At 33.1% G+C, this 25,775-nt stretch overlaps 1 protein-coding gene across 1 annotated transcript in view; it reads right to left on the reverse strand.

Moving 5' to 3' along the window:
• LOC122299086 (leucine-rich repeat protein soc-2 homolog) overlaps positions 1–15,290 on the reverse strand; it is a 34,748-nt gene extending 19,458 nt beyond the window's left edge. The window contains exon 1 of the mRNA XM_043109017.1: positions 15,235–15,290. Coding sequence (XP_042964951.1) covers positions 15,235–15,286 — 52 coding nt within the window. The 5' untranslated portion in view covers positions 15,287–15,290. The remainder of the gene's footprint in view (positions 1–15,234) is intronic.
• Between the last annotated feature and the right edge of the window lie 10,485 nt (positions 15,291–25,775).

Genomic DNA, 25,775 nt, shown 5'->3' on the forward strand with positions numbered 1-25,775 from the left:
TACATACTAACATGTTAATCATGAAAAATATAAAACTTTTCAAAATTCAAAATTCAAATTAAAAATAAAAAATTGATTAAATAAGACTATTGTTGAATAGGAATAACATATAATATTGACATCTCAAGTACTATCAACACGTATTTTTGTATCAAATTATATAGTCTATATAATACGATTCATTATATTAATAAACATCATGAACAAGTATTTAAAAAGTTTGTGACCAATTAAAAGTAATTTTTGCATGCATTAATAAGTGAGAGGAAGAAATTAGTAAGCACCTCTTAATTTTGCAGGATCAACTCCTCCTTTCCGCGCGCTCTTGATCTGAGTTTCCAGCATTCCCCGCCCCTTCTCATACAGACAACCTCAACCAATCTTATCTCTGAAAAAGAAAAACAAAAGTGCCTAACTTTCCCCTCTCCTCTCCTGATAATGCTCTATGGTATCGGCCAGGCTGTAATCAATCATCTTTTCCATTTACGTTTGCCTGTACAGGAAACCGCGTGAAAAAAAGCGAAAAAGATAAATAACTCTGACCCCACAATCTGCATAAAAGTTAATGAAGAAAATAGACAAAAGATCTCTAAAGCCAATCTATCCTCCGCAAAGTGGAAGACAAAAGTGACAAGTATGACGTTGTAGCCATTTCCTGTTGTCTTGTAGTGTCGGTGAGTTATGTTGTAGTTAGAGATATTTGCTGAATTGAAAAGAACTATTCATTAGTCCAAACATTATATATTATATTTTTTTTTAAATTTTTTTTTAAAATGTATTCTTTTTCAATAAATTGAATTATTCTACTATTATCTATATACAATATTTGATTAAAAAAAAAAAGTGTCACGTGTTGTAAGAACATATGTTTAGAATTTTTCATTTACAAATAGAACAACGGATGAATCAAGTGAGATCTGGTTTGGAATCTTTGGATAGAGTTGGATCTTTCCTGAATCGACACCACCTCCCAACAAATAGATCAACGGATAAATCATCCAGATCCCAACACAACACGCTAAAAAAAATAATGAAAGAAAATTATGAGAATTAAAAATATTTGATCTCTTCTATTATTGAATAAACTTAAAACTAGATTTAAACTTAACGCTATATTTTTAGATCCAAGTACAACTCAAATTTCATTATGTACGTAGTGATTGTTATGCATTCATTTACCTTTTTTTTTTTTTTTTTCACTTCATTAAAGAAATCGAATGAAAAATGAGGAGTGATTTGGCTAAGCAAATAACTTAATTCCATCAAAATAAAATAAAAATAATTTGTATAGTTTTAGATGTGCAAACTTCACACAATCACTTTAACAAAAATGAGTCCCGATCCACATAATATATATACATTTTTTTAAATCTACTTTTCAGGGTGAGTCATTTTTTAAATTAGTGTAGAGCTAGTAATTGCATATCCAAAATAATGAATAATATTAGATATAGTTTTAGAGTATATAAGTCACACGCACTTTCTTTAAAAATAAAGTTGGATTCACTAATTTTTTTTAATATGAATATCAAATTTACCAATTTTTTACAAAAAGCGTGCAAGACTTGCATATGATAGAATTGCAATATAACTTCTCTAAAAATATATCTACCATTCGGTGTTTCTTGGAGCGTATATAGCTTGGATTATTCTTTTACTAGGTGTGTGTTTCTAGGAAAATATTTTAGGAATTTGTAAAGGATTTGTGCATCAACAATATGCATGAAAAAATGCCTATAAAAAACAATATATGAAAAAATAAAAGCAAAAAAAAAAATTACTCTAATCAGTGGCCACCTTCGGTGGAATTCGTCTGTGGACGTAGGAGTGTCCTATTTTGTTTACCCCTCTCTCCACTTCTTAAAAAGTAGGGTAGTGATAGGCTTAGTACTCTATCACTACTTATTTACTACTTATAAGATAGTAGGAATTTTTTATTTTTTTATCATTTTCTTTTAAGTATTTTTTTAACATATTTAGTCATTAAGAAAAAATTAAAAAAATAGATAATTTTACTAATAGTCACTTCCTTAACCATTAAGTAAAATAAAAAATTAAAAAAAATCAAATACAAAATGGGTAGTAAATAAGTAGTGGAAATGTAGTAATCCTATTATTTTAAAAAATCATAAAATTCATTATTAAAGAATTAATTTTTTTATTCAATTGTTTTAAAGCAATTACACAACAATTATACAATTCACGTTTACAAATATTTGTTCTAAGATTCATTTACCAAATACCAAAAACGAGAAACAAATTTAAGCAATTAATTTATACTAAATTAGGAAACTTCATGAGACTTGCATCCGCTATATATGATCCTCAATACATCTCAAATTTCTTGCACGTATTCAATTAGAAGAGTAATGAAGTTTTGCAGAGTTAATTTGATAAAAAAATAAAAATTGGAATCTTTTATTAAAAATTAATTTTTTCATATAAGTTTCAGATTTATTTATTTTTTAAAAATAAAAAATATATATAAAATTTACACATTTTAAAATTATAAATATCATTCTTCTTATCAGAATAGTAGTCACATCTTAGACTCTCAGCTGCCTCACCTTTAATTCCCTCTGCGTTAAATTAAAGTAAAATACAACTTATAAAGTTGTCTTCTTCTTCTATTTTATTTTTCCTCAGTAACTGTAACAGATAACGTCAAATCATTTCGAAGCCTAGACATCTTTTTGTTGTAAGGAGTGTTGTATAATACTGACGGCAGTGAGAAGCATGGAGAATAGATGTAAATAATAAAATATTCTAAAAATATTTGAAGTATTACCGATATCCAAACGTAGTATAAAATCTAAAAATATTGTATTATCGATATTCAAATACAATCCTTTATTATTAATATGGAAAATAATAAAGGATTATTACATTTTCACTACTTATTTATTACTTATTTTGTATTTGATTTTTTTAAAAATTTTTTTATTTTATTTAATAGTTAAGGAAGTAACTATTTGTAAAATTATATAATTTTTTAATTTTTTCTTAATGGCTAAGGATGTTAAAAAAATACTTAAAAGAAAATGATAAAAAAAATAAAAATTTCTAATACCTTGTAAATAGTAAATGGATAGTGATAAGATAGTAAGTCTATCACTATCCTTAAAATATACAAAACAAATATTTGTCAAAGTGAAACGAGAGAAAAAGACAAAAACAAGAAAAATGAAACACATGAGGTGGAATGAAACACAAATAATTTTGATCTTACAGGTCAGAAAAACTAGCTAAACAACAAACAAAAATTCAAGTAATTGATCAGACGAAACTAGATATCTTATCGAAAGAAAAATTAGTAGCAAAAAGATAAATGACAATCTTCATTTTTTTTTATTTTTTTAATAAGGGAGCAGGGAGTTCAAATCAGATTTTTCATTTAGAGAACTAAACTATATGCCATTAGAGTATTCACATTGGCTTCTTTAAATTACTTTTTATCTTCAAATTTAACTCATTTTATCAAAAGTTAGCCCACATTGAATTAGCCAATCCCTTTTCATTTCAAATATGAGCTACAGTAATTTTATCTTTTTCTTGAAAGATGAAAAGTCCTATAGAAAATCTATATCAATTATTTATTAATTTCATCTTTTTCTCCTATGTTATTTTGTTATATTTTGAGATTATTATATTATAGATTATATATATGGAATCTTTATTCATATGAGATTTTATCATCTATGTATATATGAGATTATTATGTTATAAATCGTTGGATTGTGAAAATGAAAATGAATATGATTGTTGGAGGTTATTGAATATTAGGAAAATAAAATAAAAAAGTAATTAAAAAAATTTATTAAAGAAATATAAATAATAAAAAATAATAATATTTTATTATTATAGAGAATGTGATAGCTAATCCAATGAAGATTTTAAATGTTAAGTGATTAGTTAAAAGTTAAAAAGTTACATATTTTTTAAATTTTGAATATTGTGATAGCCAATCCAATGTCAATGCTCTTAGGTCATCAGATTCTTAGCACATTCATATTTATCACTTTAGAAGCAAAAAATTCCCATAACAATGATTTAAGAACTAACTCAATCATGGAATCACTCTTATCTAAAGCAAGTCTTCCACTAACATTTGTATGGTTTGTAAGATTTCTAAAAATTTTTATCCAAAATTTAAGTGAAAAGAGTATAAGGGATTGTATAGATGTAATCAGTGAGCCAATAATCCAACTGGCAAAAATGAAAAAAATCTTAATCAATGAATAAAATCTCTCTTCCATATAACAGACAGCATCAAAGAAAATACCAATTAAAGATCTAGTGTCACTTTTGTCTTTGGACTTTACTTTTTAGGGTCTATTTGGAGTTGCGTTAAGAGTCTTAAAAAGTGTCTTAAATATTCTTAAAAGCTCTTTAATGAAAAAAATTAGGTCGTTTGGGTATTACATATTAAAATATTTTTAATTTCAAATAAGCTAAAATTTACGCTCGAGAAAAAACATCATTTTGATGTTTTTTCTCAAACGTGCTTTTCTGGATAATGCGGAACGTAATTCAAATTTTAAAAAGACTGTCAATAGACGAAAATATCCATACAACTTTAAGATAATTACAACTTTCAAACTTTCAAGGATATGATCATAATTTTTAAAAATTTAAATAATCGTCATTTCTACCTCATAAAGTATTTTTTTAATTTGTTTCCAAACAAATAATATATTTGAAAGGTTTTAAACATATGGTTATCGAAAAGTAAATAACTTTTTAATAGTAGAACTTATTAATTAAATTATAAGTTATAAACCTTAAAATTATAAACTATATTTTTCACCACAATTCCAAACATGCACTTACTTTATGAGAAAAGTCCCTCTCTCTCAATCAACTCGATCAGCCACTCGTTCTCTCTAAAACAATAAACAATCCTCCCCCACCTACCTTACTGGGCTCCTCCGTCACTCTTGTCATATGCCCATGACCCACGGCCTGATCCGTGAATTAGACTAGTTTAGGTCTTCTGTTGACTTAATCACCTCTATGAGGAAATGTGTTAGATAAGGTTACTTCGAATTAATTATCTAAAGCGGAGAGAAATTTTTACAAGCTCTAATATTTGCTTGTCTTACCATCCACACCAAATTGTTATGATTGGACTTCTACATTACTTAGAATGCCACTAGGCTCTCCCAAAATAATTCCACACTTTAAGATCAAGAGTTTAAATAATTACTCTAGGAAATTGTAAAAATAGATAGAGAGGCAATTGCTTGTACGTACCTTCACTTTTTCCAAACTCATCAAAACTAACTTACGTAAAATCTCATTTAAAGAGTCCGTTGATTGGTTAGTTAATTAATTGCTAGTAGTGGAAGTTAATTAACTACTCGTGACGGGTAGTTAATTAATTGATTGTGATATAGAGTTAATTAATTGATTGTAAGTTCTCCTACAAAAAAAGATAGAATGACCAACATCCGCCTGTAATGGATAGTGGCTATTTTTCCATTTCAACGTTTTTTCAAATGCCTGTACGTGAAAATCTCATTAGCGGCATTTGTATATAATTTAGTGGCATTTCTTTAAACGCCACCAGCTTTCTTAAATTAACAGCGTTTATTGAACCGCCACCATTAGTTCGTTGCCATCCCATTGCATAAAATAGCTAGTATGTCGCTGGCACATCATATAAAATTGGTAGCATTTATTTAAATGCCACCAATATTACGTTGGCGACACATTGAATACATTAACAAAAAACACCGTTGCTAGTACGGTGTCGGCGTATCATATAAATTGATGGTATTTATTTAAACGTTACTAATAATACGTTGGGAGACACATTAAATAAATTAACGGTATTTAAATAAATGTCGCCACTAATTCAAATAGCGGCGTTACCATAAACGCTGCTGCTAGTATGTTGTCGGCGCATCATATAAATTGATGATATTTATTTAAATGCCATCAATACTACGTTGTGATACATTTATTAAATTAACGACATTAATACAAACGCCGCCACTAATTAAAATAGCAGCATTACCATAAACACTACTGCTATTACATTGCTGGCGCATCATATAAATTGTGGACATTTATTTAAATGTCACTAATAGTACGTTGGCGACACACTGAATAAATTAACGACGTTTATCTAAACGTTGCCACTAGTTCGTTGTCGATGCATTGCATTAAAACATATCAATAATATGATATACTACAATAAAAAATATAATATATAAATTAATAATAAATATGATATAATGGATCATTATTCCTATAATGAAAAAAAATTACAAATCAAATCACATGAAAGTGATTTAATAACAACTATATATAAAATCATTAATGGACCATTTTGAAACTCTGTTACATATATATATGAGATTAGCCAAACAGAATTTGCACGGCTTTCCACATGCCTCTTGTAAAAGTCTACTTCATCTCTTCCTTTCACAAACAATATTGCAGAAGTGCTTCTAGTACCATAACTTCCTATGCATGAGCGAGGGACATCAGAAATTGTCAGATAATAGATGGAAAGTGGAAAAAAGTTAGCAAAATAAGAAGCAATGATCTTTTTATTTCCCTTTTCCAAACATACATATATTTAATATAATTAATTCACTATGTTAATTAGATACATATATTTAATTCACTATGATACACTCAAAACAACACAAAAAAATAATGATCAGAGGGACAGAGGGAAATGTTAATCCCCATGACTTTCTGCATTTCTTCATGTCAACGTGTATGCCGTATGGGGTGGCAAGTTATATAAAATAATATAAGAAGAAATATGAATATTATTGAAGCAGTACTTCATAGCTTGAAATAAGTAATAAACTTGAGATCAGGATTTTTGATCCTCCAGTGCATGCAGTCCCCTGGAAAGTTCAACAAACTACATCAACAAACAAGCATGAACATAAAGAAGCAAAGCTTGATGAAGAGCATGGACAGATGTGTTGCACACAAAACTATTCAAGAATCACACAAGACGATAAAGACAATATTTAAGTAGTGTACAAGTTTACAAACATTCAGCATAAACCCTCTTCTCTCCTCTGTTTTGCACACACACCATTTACACATCAAAGCTCTCCTTTTATAGGAGAAGTTCTGCTAAATATCAACCAATATTAATGACAAATGGTGAGCTGCAGCAACTATCTTCAATCTGCAAATATATAGGATGGTGTAGAGCTAGGACGGTGTAGACCAATTACTTTGGACAGTGCAGACTAGTCTTTGGACTTCTTGGTTTCACACTTAGATGGTTTTCAACAATCACCACATACACTCAAGTGTGCTAATACTAGGCTGCTTACAAACTATTGCATCATTCAAGTGATTGCACCGGCGCCAATGCACCTCGAAGGTGCTTAGCAGTGTGTGATATTGATCAAGTCCAAGTAGTGTTGAAACTTAATCCCTGTGACAACTTCTGTCAACATATTTGCTGGATTGTCTTCAGTGCCAATCTTCTGAACTAGAATGTCCCTTTCTTCTAATATCTCACATACAAAGTGAAATCAGACATCAATGTATTTCGTTTGAGAGTGATACACTTGATTCTTGGCCAAATATATTGTGCCTTAGCTATCACAGTAAAAGGTAATCTCTTGTTACTTAAAGCCCAAATATGTTACCAGTCCTTGTAACTAAATGGCTTCTTTCACAGCTTCTGTTACAGCCATGTATTCAGCCTCCGTGGATGATAGTGCAATTGTAGACTGCAAATTTGATCACCAACTAACTGGTCCTTTAGCCATAACAAACACATATCCAGTTGTCGATTAGCATTTGTCAAGATCACCTATATAGTTTGAGTCAATATATCCAGTTACTAGACTATTTTCACTCTTCTCAAACTTCAAACTAAAATCTACGGTCCCTAGAATATACCTTAAAATCCACTTAGCCACATGCCAGTGTATCTTTCCAAGTTTATGCATATATCGGCTGACTAAGCTGACGGCCTAGGAGATATCAGGCTGTATACACACCATGGCATACATTAGGCTTCCAACAACACTTGCATATAGAACATTCTTCATGCAGTCTCGCTCTTCATCATCTTTAGGAGACTGCAATGCACTGAGCTTGAAATATGGGGGCATTGGAGTACTCACCGGCTTCGTTTTCAAGTCCATGTTGAAGCGTTGTAATACTCTCTTCAGATACTGCTTCTGAGTAAGTTGAGTTGTACAATTCATCCTATCTCTGTTAATTTCTATCCCCAATATTTTTCGTGCTTCTCCTAGATCTTTTATTTCAAACTCATGACTCGGCTGAGCTTTTAAACGATTTATCTCCACCTTTCTTTTACATGTAATCAACATATCATCTACATATACAAGCAATTATACGAAAGATCCATTTGTAAATTTTTTGAAATATATATAATGATCATATTGGCAATGAGTATATTTCAGGTCCATCATAAAGCGGTCGAAACGCTTGTACCATTACCGAGGTGACTGTTTCAATCCATAGAGAGACTTCTTTAGACTGCAAACCCATTTTTCTTTTCCAGCTACTTTAAAACCTTCTGGTTGAGACAGATAAATCTCATCTTTCATATCACCAAGTAAGAAGCTGTCTTCACATCAAGTTGTCTTAACTCAAAATTATTTTGTGCAACCAAAGCTAGCAATATCCAAATGGATGAATGCTTCACAACAATATAAAATGCTTCACTATAGTCAATTCCCTCTATCTAAAAGTAGCCCTTGGCTACCAATCTTGCTTTGTATCGTACTTCATTTTTAGCAGCTTGATCATCTTTTTGATTGAAAACCCACTTACAGCCAATTGACTTCTTTTCTTGTAGAAGCGGCACAAGCTCCCAAGTCTGGTTCTGGTGAAGAGACAGCATCTCTTCATTCATTGCTTTGGTCCATTCAACTTGTTCACTAGACTGTATGGATTCTTTGTAAGTGGTTGAGATCTTACCCCTTTCAGCTTGTAGTGCATATGTCACGAAGTCTACATAACGTGTCAGTACACGTTTCTCTCGTTTCGGCTTGTTTGTTGCTATTGATTATGTTTTAACTTGGAGGTACTATGACTAGACTATCAACCTCATCTTATCCATGCTGTCCATCTGTGTCTCCTGAATCTTTTGAAGTAGTAAACTCTACCTTTTGCGAATCACTGGGTGTTTCACCATCTTGACTGCCTTCATTGGAATCTTTATGTCACATAAGCATCTCAGATTCATTGAATGTAACATCTCTACAAATGATTACCTTCTTAGACTCTATGCACCAGAGTCTATACCCTTTTACACCAGTACTAAAGCCTAAGAATTTTGCTTTCTTGGCTCTAGGATCAAGCTTACTTTCTTTAGCATGATAGTAAGCTATACATCCAAAAACGTGTAAAGAGTCATAATCAGTAGCATGTGTACCTTTCCAAATTTCAATGGGAGTCTTCTCGCCATTCGTAGCTGCGAATACTCGATTGATGAGGTGGTAGGCATATGTCACAGCTTCAGTCCAAAATTGTTTACTAAATGCAGCATTCAGTAACATATATCGCACTTTCTCTAGCAAAGTACGGTTTATCTGTTTTGCCACACTATTCTATTGTGGTGTTTCTCGTACTGTGAAGTGTCTGACAATTCTCTCTCTCTGGTATACTTCCATGAAGGGGTCTAAAGTGTACTCCCATTCATTATCTGATCTGAGTCACTTGATTTTTCTACCAGTCTAAGTTTCAATCATTTTCTTCTAAATAAGGAAGATATTCAGCACTTCATCTTTATTATTATATATTATACACCCACACACGATGAGAATAATTGTCTACAAAAGTTACAAACCAATGCTTACCTCCCAAAAATGCAATCTTGGTAGGTCCCCAAACATCGGAGTGTCCATAGTCAAGTATCTCTTGTGTATTGTGATTCTGAACTTGATCCGTGTCTGCTTCCTCAATACACAGTGCTCATAGAAAGACAATTTACCAGTCTTGGCACCTTGAGTATGCCTTACCTCACCAGTGTTTGCCAAGCTTTCTCCGACGTGTCTCATACACATATGTTAAAGATTGGTGGTGTTAACATCAGTCTCATCTAGCTTCTCACAGCCTGTAGAGCTTATCTAGCTTCTCACAACCTGTGGAAGCTCTACCATCAACAGTATTTCCTTGCAAGAAGTACAAGTTTCATAGCCTCAAACCCTTCATAGCCACCTGATCTCCCATTACTATTGTCAGAATTTTGATAGTTCCATCGTATAGCTTCAACTGAATGCTTCATATTCCTTGAGTTTTACAGGCACTGTCGTTGCTCATAAGTACTGCTCCACTATCAATATTTGTGAAATCAGTAAACCAGACACATGTGATAATTACATTCAGAATCCATAATCCATTCATCAAAATGACAAATGGATGATGAACTTGACAAGGCAATGTCTGAATCTTCATCTCTGTCCACGATATTGGCTGTGGTGGGTTGATTCTTCTGTTGTCCCTTCAGTTTGGGACAATCATTCTTCCAGTGCCATTTGTTGTGACAAAAAGAACACTCGTCTTTGGCGATTTTTCTCCCGACTGATGAACCACGTGATGTGGCCCGAGTTTTCGATTGAAAACCTTTCTGCTTTGCTGGATACTTTGATCGTGATCTCCTTCTTACTGTTAATACATCACTTTATGTATCTAGTTGTACCTACTTATCTTTTCTGCAGTACTCATTACTAATCAAAGAACTACATACATCGTTAAAATGATTTTTTCCTTCCCATACAATAGTGTAGTAATTAAATGCTCATATGTATCAGACAAAGAGTTTAATAATAGTAAAGCCTTATCTTCATCTTGGATCTCAACATCCAAGTTTAGTATATCAGCAAAAATTTGATTGTAACTATTGAGGTGTTCAGACATAGAAATACCTTCACGTAATTGGAATATGAAGAGCTTTTTTTTCAAGTACAAATGACTCTCAATGCTCTTCTTCATGAACTTATCTTCTAATTTTTAGTAAAGTTCACTTGCTTTTGTCTCTCTTATGATAAAATACTTCTAATCTTTGGCCAGGGATAAATGGATTGTACTACAAGCTTAGGTATTAAACTTTTTCTAATCCTTTTCGATCAAATCATCTGGTTTTTCTTCTAACGTGATATCCAACTCTTGTTGGATCAAAACGTCCGTCACTTCGCATTGCCACATGCCAAAGTTGTTACTTCCATCGAACTTCTCAACTTCAAACTTGGTATTCGAAACTGTGGACCTAAGCCCAGAGTTGCTTGCATTTCTAGAGCTTCTATCTCCCCTAGAACCTTCCATATGAATTTTGAAAAAATTAGAAAATAAATTTCAAAATTCTAACCATACAGATGAGTCCGAAATGATCTAAATAGTTGGAAAACACTATTTGATCATTGAAATCAGACTCCAAATCGCTTAGATCAAGCCCAAAATTGATCTGAAATTTGAACGGTCCAAATCGTCTAGTGTGTGTGCTACACGCGCTGAGGCAGGGCATCTGGGGTATGTGAGGCGCGTGTGATGCATGCGCAGAGAGTAAGTAGGGTGCATGGGGGCGGGTGTATGTCATGCGCCTTCAACCTTCAATTGCGCATGGGGGTGCGTGAGCACGTGATGTTCAATCTTTTTCAACCTCCAGCTGCGAGTGGGGCGCATGAGTGCACGCTCCAACCTTTTAGCGGCCATGCGGGCTCCTTCGATGTCTATTTTTTATTCCGTTTGCGGCAACATATTCATTTTAACGCGAGGAACTCCCTGGAGTTGTCAAAAGTTGATTCCGGTCAACTTGATCTCTGGACAACCCGAACCAACGGCTCTGATACCAATTGTTACACAAAAAACTGTTCAAGAATCACACAAGACGATAGAGACAATATTAAAATGGTTCGGCAACATCCCTACATCCAGTGGAGTAAAATTCACTAAGTTTGTACAAGTTTACAAACACTCAGCATAAAGTCTCTTCTCTCCTCTGTTTTGCACACACACCATTTACAAATCAGAGCTCTCATTTTATAGGAGAAGTTCTGCTAAATATTAACCAATATTGAGAACAAATGGTGAGCTACAGCAGCTATCTTCAATTTGCAACTATATAGGACAGTGCAGAGCTTGGACGGTGCAGACTAGTCTTTGGACTTCTTGGTTTCACACTTAGGTGGTTTTCAACAAGATGAAAAATGAGAGAAGAACCAAAAAGGGGCACAAGGTGGCTGGGAGGCGGCAGTACTATACTGTGGAAGGGAGAAATATTATTAATGTGATGAGAAAGAGAGAGAATGGAGAGAGAAAGCTTGATTTGAGTGGGGGTTTACGCATAAAACGGCGTGGGAGTTGCGGACAGTGATGCTGAATATCAACTGGGCAGTGAAGGCTTGTTTTTTGGCGTCTTCTATTGCTGCTTGTGGTGGCTTCATGGCCCAACTGCAGCAAGACATGGCCCTCGGTTTGGAGAACAATGCTCTATTCGTCTTGCTTAAAATAGAGGCTACAGGTTCAGTATTATATGCAGGACGTGGTTGCTGGTTTGATCTAATTCGCATCTCACTTGTAGCTTCCGAAGCAACTTTCCAAGTGCGGAGGGTGCACGTGGTGGCGTTGGTTGGAGGGACTTTTGTTGTGCATGAGAGGACTCGGCTGCATTGGGTGGTGGTCATACACGGCTGTGATCTGTCATGGCCTCTCTCAATCGTGAGGCAGCGGCATGGAGTAACGGCATGAGGCGGAGGCAGTGGAGTGGAGAAGCTCATGTGGTAGTGGGTGATCTTGTTCGGTTCTCCTTCGATGAAGGTAGATGTGTGCGTGGGCGGGGCTGCATCTCGTTGGCATGTGTAAACTTGTTGGCTGATAAATGAGGGAATAAAAGGCGCTTCATACTATAATTTGTAGGGCTGCAAGCAGTGAGAGGGAAGTTCGAATTTTATGAAAATTTGAGGGGAGGCACCAACTTAAGTTTTCATTAGGCAGTGGCGCTTTATACTATATAATATTTTTTATATTATATATAATAATATTCTATAATATATATAATAATATTTTACTATATATAAGATAATGTTATTATAATTTTATGTTAATATACTATATATATAATAATGTTATTATAATCTTAAATATGAATATTTATTTGATCATAAGCTTTAAATAAAATATATATTAATAAAATTTTATGGCTTAATAAATTCTCAATATATTAATCCTTTTAATAATTATATTAGTAAATTAGTAATACTAATATACATTAGTATATAATGTATATTAATTACTATATAATGTATATTAATTACAATTTATACTTTATGATCTTATATTGACAACCAATGGCCAATATACTTTATAATGGATATTGAAGGACCTAGGGAATAAATGGAAAGATTACAAGCACGAATTGAAGAAAAAGTTACTTCATGAAAAAGACACCTTTATAGCACAAGTTGTGGTGCTAGCAAGTCTCAATATGGTAGCAACTAGCAGAGTTGGCCAATTTTTGGTTTGATCTAGAATATAAGGTAACAACACGCGCATTTCTCTTATAGATTTAGAAAGTCAATCAACTAGTTATTTTAATCATAATTCTCATAATCTTTGTGATGTTGTAGTCAAAATGTAATAAAAAAAAGAGTGTCATAAGCAGGTGGTTGTTCACAACGGAGGATCAAAAGTTATGCAAGATATGCCCATGATGCACTATTTATTTAATTAGTATTTATTTACTGTTGAATATTTGTTAGTTCTTTCTTTTCGATATATGTGTTTAATCTAAAATATTGAACGTAGCAAAAATTGACTGGGATATTGCCAAGTCGAGCCCAGTTGTTTGTCATGACCCATAAGAGAAAGGATAGCACCCACTACAATGATGAGATGAGGAAGAAAGTAGTATGTTTATTTTCAAATTTATTACTTTTTAAATTTAATAGATTTATAAGATGAAGAATGTGTATTTTTTATTATCTATTATAGATTGAGATTGATGAACTTTTAACACAGAACACAAGTCCAATAGAAATGGGGTCTAGAAGAACCATGACTTGGGCATTATATATGTTTATTCTAAAGTTATGGGCCAAGAATGGCCTAGAGGTGTGCGTGGTTTGGGGTTTGGGCCAACTCCTAGAGGGCAAACTTGTCAACATTCACTACCAACCTCTACACAAGAAGATGGTATATTCAAAGAAAAGTTTAATAAAATGCGGAACAAATTAACTGAATTGTGAAACTTAGTAAACACATTTGTGCATGCACATGTGAGCACCCCATATATGTTTAGTTGATATTCAACCTTATTTTAGAATTTTTGGACCCTCATTTGAATTTATTTTCAGGCTTCAAGACAAAATCAAATAGAGAATGAAGAGGAAGAGAAAGATAAAGAAGAGAGGAATGATGAAGAGGAAGAAGAAGAAGAGGAAGAGAACGACGAGGATGAGGATTGAGGGGATTATAAGTGAAGAATCTCAAATTATATTAAAATTTTAGTTTAATGGTATTTGCAACTTTCCTTAATTAAGATAATATTTATAGTTATGCCATATATCAACGTTTGCTCCGTTTTGCTAAGTTGGAATTGGAACGGATTGTAAAAGTTTTGAAGTCAGGTGTTAGGTGAAGTGGTGGATTATGCATTAGTTTTGCTACTCTTTTTGGAAGTTGTGAATCTTAGGAAGATGCCCTTTAGTAGTTTGGTTCATGACCCATTCTTTGAATGAATAATTAGTGATTTATAAAGAAATATTATTATTCAAGTCCCTTGATCAATTGTCGGCATTTTTTTAAATGCTGCCAAATCTATATATTATTACCGGCGTAACAATATAAACATTGGAAGACTACTAATTTATCGGCGTAAAATTGATTAATTGTAGACATTTTTTTAACAATATAAACGCCGAAAAACTCAATAATTTATTGGCGTAAATTTGATCACTTTTTGGCATTTTTTTAACGCCACCAAAGCAATATATTATTACCAGTGTAATAATATAAGTGCTTAGAAACAGCTAATTTACTGGCGTAAAATTGATATATTTTCAGCCCTTTTTTAAACACTGCCAAAGATAGATGTTATTACCAACGTAACAATATAAACACCGGAAAATTCAATTATTTACTAGCATAAACAATAAGTGCCAACAATAATATATTTGTACCGGTGCATAAACAACCGTCGATAATATAAACACCAGCAATTCTTACTTTTATTGTAGTGCCAATCTTTGAGTTCTCTGTCCAAATTTACCATAAAACCATTTTCTTCTTTGGATGTAATTGATATGGCAACATCTCGTACAACATCATGCATTTTGACGCATTAGTCCTTGTTGCTATCCAACAAGAGATTTGATCTTTTATGATTCCAAATTATTGCATGGACATTTACGCTTGTTTCTTCCACATTATCCAAGCCTTTAAAAAACCTTTTTGCAACTCCATACTTGACTAAATGTTCAACTGGAACATCATAATCTTCGGGATACAAACAACATAGCAAAAAACATGATTTGCCCTTGTCACTTTTTAAATATTTGTAACTGAACTCTATGCTGGAATATACATTTGCATGAAAACCATAAATATTTTGTGAGTTAGACATTTGAAGTTGCTGAAGCGCGGCTTTCCATTGATTTTTTATGCTTTTGTTGCTAAGAGCATTTCCAATTCTCGCAATAGCAAGGGGTAAACCTGCACATTCCTCCAAGACCTATTTTCCAAGTGAGATTAGATCGTAGGTATTGACACAATCACCTGCCATTTCTATGAAAATATTCCACGCTTCTTCTTTAGATAAAAGTCCAACTGGAAAAATCTTCTGAGTTTTCATTGCATTGCAAGTTTCTTCGTTTCTTGATGTCAACAAGATTTTGCAGCTCTTTTCTTGAACTGCATAATAAACTCCAATAGCCTCAATACAAGTGGTTTCCAAACATCATCCAATATCACAAGGACATTCTTATTCTCAGTCAATCTTGAATATAGTTCCTTTGCTCTTCCAGGTAAACTCTCTTCATCAAGTCTGAGACCTAGCATTTTTACAAGTTCGCCTTGAATCTTTCTCGAGCTTGGACTTTGGGACACTCCCGCAAGGGCAACTTTATGGAATAAATTACTAGATTCACTCTTCTCTCAATCTCTTTGGCCATTTCTATCTTGCCAATCCCTCCCATATTGCATAATGCAATCGTGTCTATATTTTTATCCTTTAGAGCTTCCAAAACATTTCGAGTCATCAATTTTCATGATTCAAAATCTTTAAACTGTTGATATGTGGATGATGATCTTACTTCCAATGGAGGTTGAGTGTTGTACACCCTATCATATTTTCCACATTCTTCTAGCAATTGAACGACAGCTCGAGTATTCTTTTGAGCTTTCTTATCCAAGGAATAGCGTAGCTTCAAATCAGGACACCAACCATTCAAGCACTTTGTATTAGCTTTGACATCTTTTTCAAGGAATTTCTGCGTTTCTTCAATTTTTTCTCCACATTTGTCAACCAAGTCTGTACTTCACTTGCAACTACTTGTTGATTCCATTGGGCTCCATCAACATATTGTTACATTGCCTCCTTCTTCTCAAGTAGCTTCGGGATTTTCTCTTCGAGAATTGCAATATTGCTCTTGTAGGAAATAATATAGCCAAACTTGTGCACAATAGTGTATTCTCCTATTTTTCCAATAACCGAAAAAATAATTTCAATTTTTCCAATTCAATCAATTCAATTCATTATTATTTATAAAAAAAAAAAATTAAATCAGTTTAACATTTATCCAAACGCAGCCTAACTCTCTACTCTCCTGATAATGCTCTATGGGACGGGTCAGGTTGTAAACATGTTTTCCATTTACGTTTGCCATTACAGAAACCGCGAGAAAAAAAGCAAAAAAGACAAGTAACTCTGATCCCACAATATTGCAAAAAGTTGAGGAAAATACACAAAAGATCTCTTAGCCAATCCATCCTCCGCAAAAAGTCAATGGAAGTAATGTTTTACTAACTTGGAGCCCACAATCACAAAACTTTAATGATGAAATACACGAGATTTCTTAGTCATTTCCTTTTGTCTTGTTGTGTCGGTTGCAGAATACTGTTGTCGACTGTGTTCAAGGCCACTTTTCGATTATTTGATCAGAGTTCGATGATACACTTTAATTTATGGATACTGATGATTTTGAGCACTACCTGATCATGTTCTATATATATCTATTTCTCACTTATTGATGAATATTTATTTGATTAACTGCAGGTGAGTTATGTTGTAGTTAGAGATATTTGCTGATTATTTTCATATCTGAATTAAAAAAATAAAAACGATGCATATAGTGCAAAAGATGCCGTCTGTGTTCAAGGCCACTTAATCGAAAGATCAACGGATAAATCAAGTCAGATATGGTTTGGATAGAGTTGGATCTTTCTTGAGTCGACATCAGCTCCCGACGGATGAGATATTAAAAAAAAAAATAATGGAACAAAATTATGAGAATTAACAATATTTAATCTTTATAGGAGAAACTTAAAATTAGATTTAAACTTAACGCTATATTTTTAGATCCATAACTCAAATTTCATCCCAAAATATAGCGAAAAACAAAATAGCTCATGATATATTAGCCGGAGAAATGATAGTTATAATTGTGAGTGTGCAAATACCGTATAATTATTTTTAAAAAAATTAATTTTTTAATAATAAATTTTAATCTTTTTTAAAAAGATTCTACGATACTTACACACTCAATAAATATATATAAAGTTACTCTAACACGTAGTTTAACAACTATATTACAAGACCAGACGAAGTAATGCGACATTTTTGCCCAAAATGGTAGGCTGAATATTTCTCCGAAGGGTTGGATCGGAGCCCGCGATATAGAGGAACATAAGCCCAAAAACTATAAGCCTGTCCAACGGAGACTAAGGCTGCAAACTGCCGAAACAAAAGGATACGAAATTCAAATCGTCATTATAATTTTAAGGTGTATAAGTTTTACTATATAAAAAAAAAGAATTATTATTAAAAAATGGTAATGATACATACAGCCTCGAAATATGTAGTTTCTATTTACTCCTTTTGAAAAGAAGTGGAGCCACTATTAAAAAATAATTTTTTTATGTGATACCAGATATATCTACTTTTTTTAAAAAGAATACGCGTAGATTACATACTTTAGGACTGCAAATAATATTTAAAAAAAAAAAATATAATTCTTTATGTGAGTCTCAGTTTTACCTATTTCTTTCAAAAAAACGTTTGAGACTTGCAAATATCAATTATGAGAATTTGCAGTTTGAGACTGGCAAATTATATATGTAGAATGTAGAAATATCAAAGTCAGAGGTGTGTTGGTTTAACTAATGATTCTTTTAATAGATGTGTGTTTCTTAGAAAATATTTTGTGTTCAAATTATATTTTGGGAATTTGTGTATCAACAATATGAATGAAAAAAAAAATGCATAAATGCATTATGTGGGCTTGACGTTTGCTATTATATTGATATCATTCTCAATCACCATCAGATCAAGCTAATCTTTTGTTTACCCCTCCCCTCGACTTGCTTAAAAGTACCAAGAGCAAGTCAATTGCTGGCCGGCCATCCAATCACAATGTTCTTCATATGGCAAGCAGTGATGGTGGCCATAAACCATTTATGTGGTCATCTTCTGAAGGAGGACACAATATTGATATAGGAAAGCACATCTTTTACAACAGATCATTGAAAAATATTAGTGATGTTCATCTGGGTTGGGGTTTTTCGAAACAATCCAGGTCGGTACCCACATAGGAAAACTCGGGTACACCTGGTCGGGCTTGGCAAATGACTAGAACCTCTTTTGGGATGCCTTATGAGAGCTAAAAACTTTCAACTGTACTGATCAGTTCAAAGTTTAAACGGGGGATCAATATAGTCCTTGTAGACGGATCTATTTCAGTTTAATATATTCCAAGTTGGCATCATGATCATAGCCTCGTTCTATAACAGATGAAACTGAAATGAGATGCAAGTTATTTAATGTGTGTGTGTGTGTATGAGAGAGAGAGAGAGAGAGAGAGAGAGAGAGAGAGAGAGAGAGAGAGAGAGAGAGAGAGAGAGAGAGACATGAGAGTTCGGTAGCAAACCAAGATATATTTCTCTTTCCCCAAGCTACCATTAATATTGAATTAGCAGTGAGATTAGACAGACTTGGCATGGTTTGAATCTTTTAATTAATTGAAGTGCTGCAACACAATATGCATTGCCTGCAAAATGGGTCCCCCTTTTGCTGATGAGAAAAAGTCACAATATTCACCTTAAATTATCTTCAACTTGAATGTGCACTCTCGGTCCTGTAGTTTATGGTCCCTATTCAACTTTCTCAGTAATTTATGATATACATCTCAAAAATGGTACATACCATCCTGCTGTCCATGCTATGTTATGAATTTCAAACCTCTGATTTGGAAAACTGTCTTGCCTTCTTTGAATTGCTGTTGGTGGGTTGAAGTTCATCAATGTTTGACTTTGACTTTTTAGGAGTCTTAACATACTCTGTTGCCGCGTGGAGGAGGTTGTCCTAGCTAACCAGCTCTATATAAAATGAGCTAGGTAGGTTGTGGAGGAAGAAAAGAACAGAAGTAGCAATCATTGAATAGGTAATCGAAACCACAAAAAGGAGCTATTAAGGTGGCCATTTTCACGACAACTTCAGCTTCTTGTAACTCCAATATTTAGAAAAGACACAAGATAGAAAATAAAAATGAATACCAATTTCTAAGTTTTTGGGATAAGAGGTTATTTCATATGATATTAAAATAGAGGTTCTTAGTTCGAATCCTGACTCTACACTCTATCCCATCAGCTATACTAATTGAGAATGAGTTTAGCCCACACATGATGGAGTGTTAAGAATATAATATAAATAAATAAATAAATAATTTCTTCTAAACAGCTTAAACTTTTGGAATAAATGGTGATGTAACATAATCACAAGTAATGGTGATTGGTATTGACCTATCTATTAGGCTCTTGGTGGTAACCAGGCAGTCACCACCCTGCAACTAGGATCTACAAAGGAGACATGGATATTATACTTCTTAACTGGTGGCTGCAAATCTGTACGATAAGTGGTGCAGATTAAATATTCACTATCCATGATGCGCTGGGAAGAAGAGAAATGAGAGTTTTTATTGATGGCCATCCAAAAGTACGAGGGGAACGATATTAGAGGGGCAGGCAACAAGTATTTCAAATGTGGTGTTTATCATGATGCGCCAGCTGGTTCGAGTAACTACATGGAATTGAGTTGAAAATGGATTAAACTTTACAAAAAGTAACAACTGAATGATTCGCTAAAGAAAATACCACCAGAGAATTGCTTAATTGTCCCGATATTGGCTTCTACATATTATTAAAACAATGAACGTAAATTCAATAAATAGGCCTTGTTTGTTTCGAAGATGAAATAAGATGAGTTGAATTAAGATTAAAGTTAAATGTTAAATAAAATATTGTTAAAATATTTATTTCTAATATTATTTTTATTTTAAGATTTGAAAAAATTGAATTGTTTATTTTATTTTATGTGGAAATTTGAAAAAATTATATTGATTAGATAAGATGAAATGAGTTGAGAGGAGTTGTGAAAAAAACAAGGCCGTGTTTCTTTATGCAAATCTACTTTTTAAAAATAGTTCACCACCATCAACATATAATATGAACTTGGATACGCCATATCAGGTTGGGTTTGCATCAATATAGTTGTCAAATATTGTAACTCATAAGCTGGGTAGGCATTAGATACACCTAGAAATTTCAAAAATCATTCGAGTTTACGTGAAGTTGAATCATGTTCTCAGAAATAAGAAGCAACTGTATCATTCAATTTGATTCCCAATAACATCATATAATTTGATTCGTTCACTCTTACTTCTAAATCAAAATGACTAATATCTAAAACAACAATGCTACGTACAGACAACTTTGTGGACGAAATGCGTACTCTGTTGGTGATGCGGCGAAGTCTACAATTGTTAAAAAACAAAAGAGAAAGGGAAAGAAGACGGGAGGTAAGAACCTGTACCCACACAGAGAGAGAGAGGGGACCTACCAAAATTGCAGCAAGCAAGCTAGAGGGATTTCTTTTTAATATGGAGAGCTTGCGTTTTGAAGTTATGCTAAGTACAGTTATGGAGTGTACAAGTGCCGCGCAATCATTTTGAAAAAGAATAAAATCTACGATTAAAAAGTTAGTTTTTTTTTTTTTCATATGGATCCCCTATTAGTTCATTTTTTTTTTTAAGTGAGTGCGCGATACTTGCACAATCCACAACCACAAATGTCATTTCTCAACTTTTAAATGATTGAAAACTTACCACTATCCCCAAAACATTAGCTGATAGGAATGGTGGTTTTCATCATTTAACTGATATCAAAGCACAAGGATTGAAACCCAAATTAAACTCAAGAAAAAATGCTAAATTTCTCTACTATCATAGAGGAAACAATCAAAGTAGTAGTTCTCGGCCGGTTAGTCTATGCGCAGTTACAAGACATATAGTGTGTAAAATTATCTAAACTCTACTTAATCGTGGCTTAATAATTAGATTACCCACATCCAATTGTTTTCTTATCTGAACGGTGGAAGTCACCATAGTAGAGCACTGGGGAAATTCTCAAAAAGATGCATAGCGCATTGACATATAATGTAAGAGTGATTACTCTTTCAAGTGTCAATACAAAGAAATTGAGGCTTGTTTCAGAATAATAGTGAAATAGTTTAAAAATATTAGTGAAATTATTTGAGTTAAGATGTTTTTGTTTAGTTTTGAGAAATAAAAGAAAAAATTTGAATAAAAATATTATAAAGTTAAAAAATTATTTAAATATAATTTTAAAATATTTTTTTGTTTTGAAACTTGAAAAAATTGTATTTTTTTTTCGGTTTTTTTTGTAAGTTTTAAAAAAATTGTATTAAATTTTGTGTTTAGACAATGATTAGGTAATCGTTAGATGAAAATATAGAAAATTTGAAATTGACAAAATCCTCCTGCAAAATTTTTGCCCGAACTTAACATTCTCAAGTGGGAGAGAGGAGACATAGAGTTTGCATTTTGTACTGAAGACAACTGAAATTTATATTGCAACGAGGTAAAGACTAAGCTCACGAAGATCAATTAGGCCCCTTCTACAAGAAATTAGCCCTTTTGCAGCGCTTAAAATCGTTGCAAATACATTCAAAAAACGCTGTAATTGATCAATTGCAGCTATTACCCTCCTTGCATGTTCGACAGTATAAACGTGATTTTTTTGATCAATAACAATGTTATTGAAAAAACGCTGCAAAAGCCTTCATTTGCAACGTTTTTAAACCGCTGCAAAGTCACTAATTTCACGCTGCAAAAGGCCACCCCATCTGACTACCATGGCATTTGATTAATTGCAGCGAAATTTATCCTTGCTATGTCATTAAATTTCGCTGCAATAGCCAGCCAACAACAGCAGCGCTACAATTGGTTCGTTGCTTTTATACTTTTTTGCAACACTTAAAATCGCTGCAATTAATCTATAGGCGCTGCAATTGATATACGTCAAAAGCAACATATCATTTTAGCGCCGCTTTTGTAACTAATTGCAGCGTGTACTAATCGCTGCAATAAACAAGAAAAACGCTGCAATAGATTATGCCAAAGCAACAATTTTTTTTCGTTGCGTTAGTTCACTTACAACGTAATTAAATCGCTGCAAATAGGTAAATAGCGCTGCAATAGAATAGAAACTAATGCAACATATTTATTTTCGTTGCTTTGAATTGTTGTTGCAACGCCCTGTAATCGTTGCTTTTGAGTATTTGCAACGTTAAGAAACGCTGCAAATGAGTAATTGCAGCAATTTTGAAAATTATTTTGTAACGCTCGGATTTAATGGTTCTGTATTTGCAGCGATCAAAAAACGCTGCAAAAGATGGCTTTACAGTTTTTTTTTTCCTCCGCTTCGGCTTATAACTAAGTCAACTAACTTAGTTAAATGTCCAATTTAGTGACTAACTTAAAATAATAAATTAATATGTCCAAATAATATTATTAATTGTTAGTTATTTATATGTCCAAATAATAGTTTATTTGTGTTTTAATACCTTAAACCCAATTAAAAATATTTTCAATATTTTTTCACCTATATGAAACGACACCTAGCTGATAATCACTTTATTAAGTACTTATAAATTAGTAAACATAATAAAAAATTCATGGCCACGCCTTATATACACTAATAAATATCTTGGATAAAAAATCTTGTGATATAAATCAAACACAGAGGGAATCTAATCCTCTTTGGGAATTCACATTAATATAGTTATGGGCTATACAATGGGGTGGACCAAATGAAACTTTTCTAACTACTAAATATATAGTGCAACCAGTCTTGCTCTTTTATATTTAAAAATGTTATTTACACCAAGTGCACCTGGGCATTGTAGGCAGGATATATAAACTTCTCGGTTTGCATCATGCGGGGGAAATTGATCTGTTGCATTCTTTATAACGTCTTTCTCTCCAACTCCAGCCTAGCAGTGATAACAGAAATGACTAGTCAGATGATTGCAAATTGCTGGAAAGTAGCGATTTATTATTATCAAGAACAGAAAGAAGTCCCAAAAATTCACAAAGACATGATACTTCTAAAAACTATTCTAGTAATATGGTATTTTTTATTATGAAGAACTCAACAAATGCCTACTGTAGCAACTTAGCTGAAAAACGTACACGGGGTAAGTGTGCACTGGAGAATCATGCACACTCTCTACTTCACTATCCACTATTTCTGCATCCTTAGGATACATCTATAGCAGGACAATCATCAAAACCAATCAACCAAGATTACAACAGTCACTGGTATGGAATGTCCAATACATTCAGCAATAGATGTGATCATATTCAACAACTGAGATCCAAAAAAACTCTACATTACAACTTCCAAACATCTCCAAATCATTACATTTAATTAGAATATGGACATATCTAATTAAGGACTGCACCATGCAATACCCAGCAGTATACAACATGGGAGTTTATGATGGCTAGAAAGAAATTTTGCTACATGTAACCAATAACAATTGCTGCTCCTAACATTTAAATTTCACAGAAAGTGTAGCAACAAAGTGTCTATGACCAAGGCATTGAACTCATATACTTTAATTGTTAGGTGATTTAAGTTTTAAAATTTCCACCTCATGTAGCAACTTAGCACCTAGTATGAGACAGGAAAAAAAAAAAACAAAAATCATTTCAATGCATCATAGACCATAATGTTCATCATCAATGAATATATTGGGTGCATCTTATACAATTTGTTCAAGAAGATAACAAATTTAGGAAAACAGTTATCCTAAAGATGTACCTATTGCATTCACGTTGGAATAAGCAAGAAAAGCAGAATTCCTCCAATACCTGATATACATAAACTTCCAATTTTTCGATGCTATTCAAATCCTAACCTAAAATCTGGATAATTCGGGATTTCAAGCAAAAGGGAATGTCAATCAGCGGTTACGGTGCAATTTAAAACTATAACCTAGTAAATTTAGGCCTAATTTCATAAAACCAACATCTACAGCGATAAAAAAATACAGATATAAATGAAATAAAATAAAAAATTGGTGAAAGAAAATAATGGCAGCTTTCAGATTCCAACATCTACCATAACCTCTACATGCTAATAAGCTCCCATTTATGCAAAGCAGCGAGCGCGGATGAAGGGGGAGAGAGAGGAAAATGAGTAGAATCAATACCTGTGGTGACGGAAGGACTGCAACAATTGTTAGGTTTGACAATGGCAACGTCCGATGCAAAGAGAACCCCGGAATAAAATACACCGACAGTAATCACAAACCCACACAGTGGGATGGGGAGGAAACGAGGACCGTGGCTTCCTCGGAAGGGAAATGAGGTGGTGGAGATTCTAGGGTTCGGAACGTAGGCGAGAATGGAGGTAGATTTCCAGCCAAAGATATGAAGTTGGTCTCCTGGGTACTGAAGGTAGGAGAAATGGGCAAGAGGCGCGAAGTGGAGAACTCTGAACTCGGTAACAGAGGTTTCGGGGGGGAAAAACAAATTCTCCTCCGTTTTCGCGCCCGTAGCCAGTAGCAACGATATTAGGCCGCTGCAAGAAGTTTTTTTTTTTTTGCAACGCATATTGTTGTCGCTATAGACTCAAATTTCACTGCAAAAAACTAAGTAAAGCGCCCCGCTTCATTAAACCGTGGATCGATGTAAAAATATTGCAAGGAGTAATATTTTGCTGCAAAAGGATATCTATTGCAGCGATTTTAATTGCAGCATAATTAAAAACGCTGCAAAAGGCCTAATTTCTTGTAGTGTTTCTTTCTCGTATGACCGATATGTAAGGTTTTTCTTTTAGATTAAACTAGATTTTATCAATCATTTTTTAGGAATTTTGCTTAATTTCTCAATGAATAGGAAAATTTGGGGTTGTTTGGGAATATAGATGATTTCATCTTATCTCATCTTATCTCTTGATCAAATACAAGCATTTTTCAATTTCAAATATTCAAAATTTTCATCTTATATTATCTAATTATTATAACTTTTCCAAACTTCTAAACATACAAAAAAAAAAATACAAAAAAAAGAAATCAATTTTTTCAAATAAAACAATTATTAAAAAATTATATTCTAACAATATTTTAACTTTATAATATTTTTATTCAACTTTTTCTCTCATTTTCTAAAATCCAATAACTTAACTCAAAAAATATAATGCCATAACAATATCAAATTCACTGGGGGAGCTACAAGTATACA

This window comes from Carya illinoinensis, chromosome 16, assembly GCF_018687715.1.
Source record: "Carya illinoinensis cultivar Pawnee chromosome 16, C.illinoinensisPawnee_v1, whole genome shotgun sequence".
NCBI lineage: Eukaryota > Viridiplantae > Streptophyta > Magnoliopsida > Fagales > Juglandaceae > Carya > Carya illinoinensis.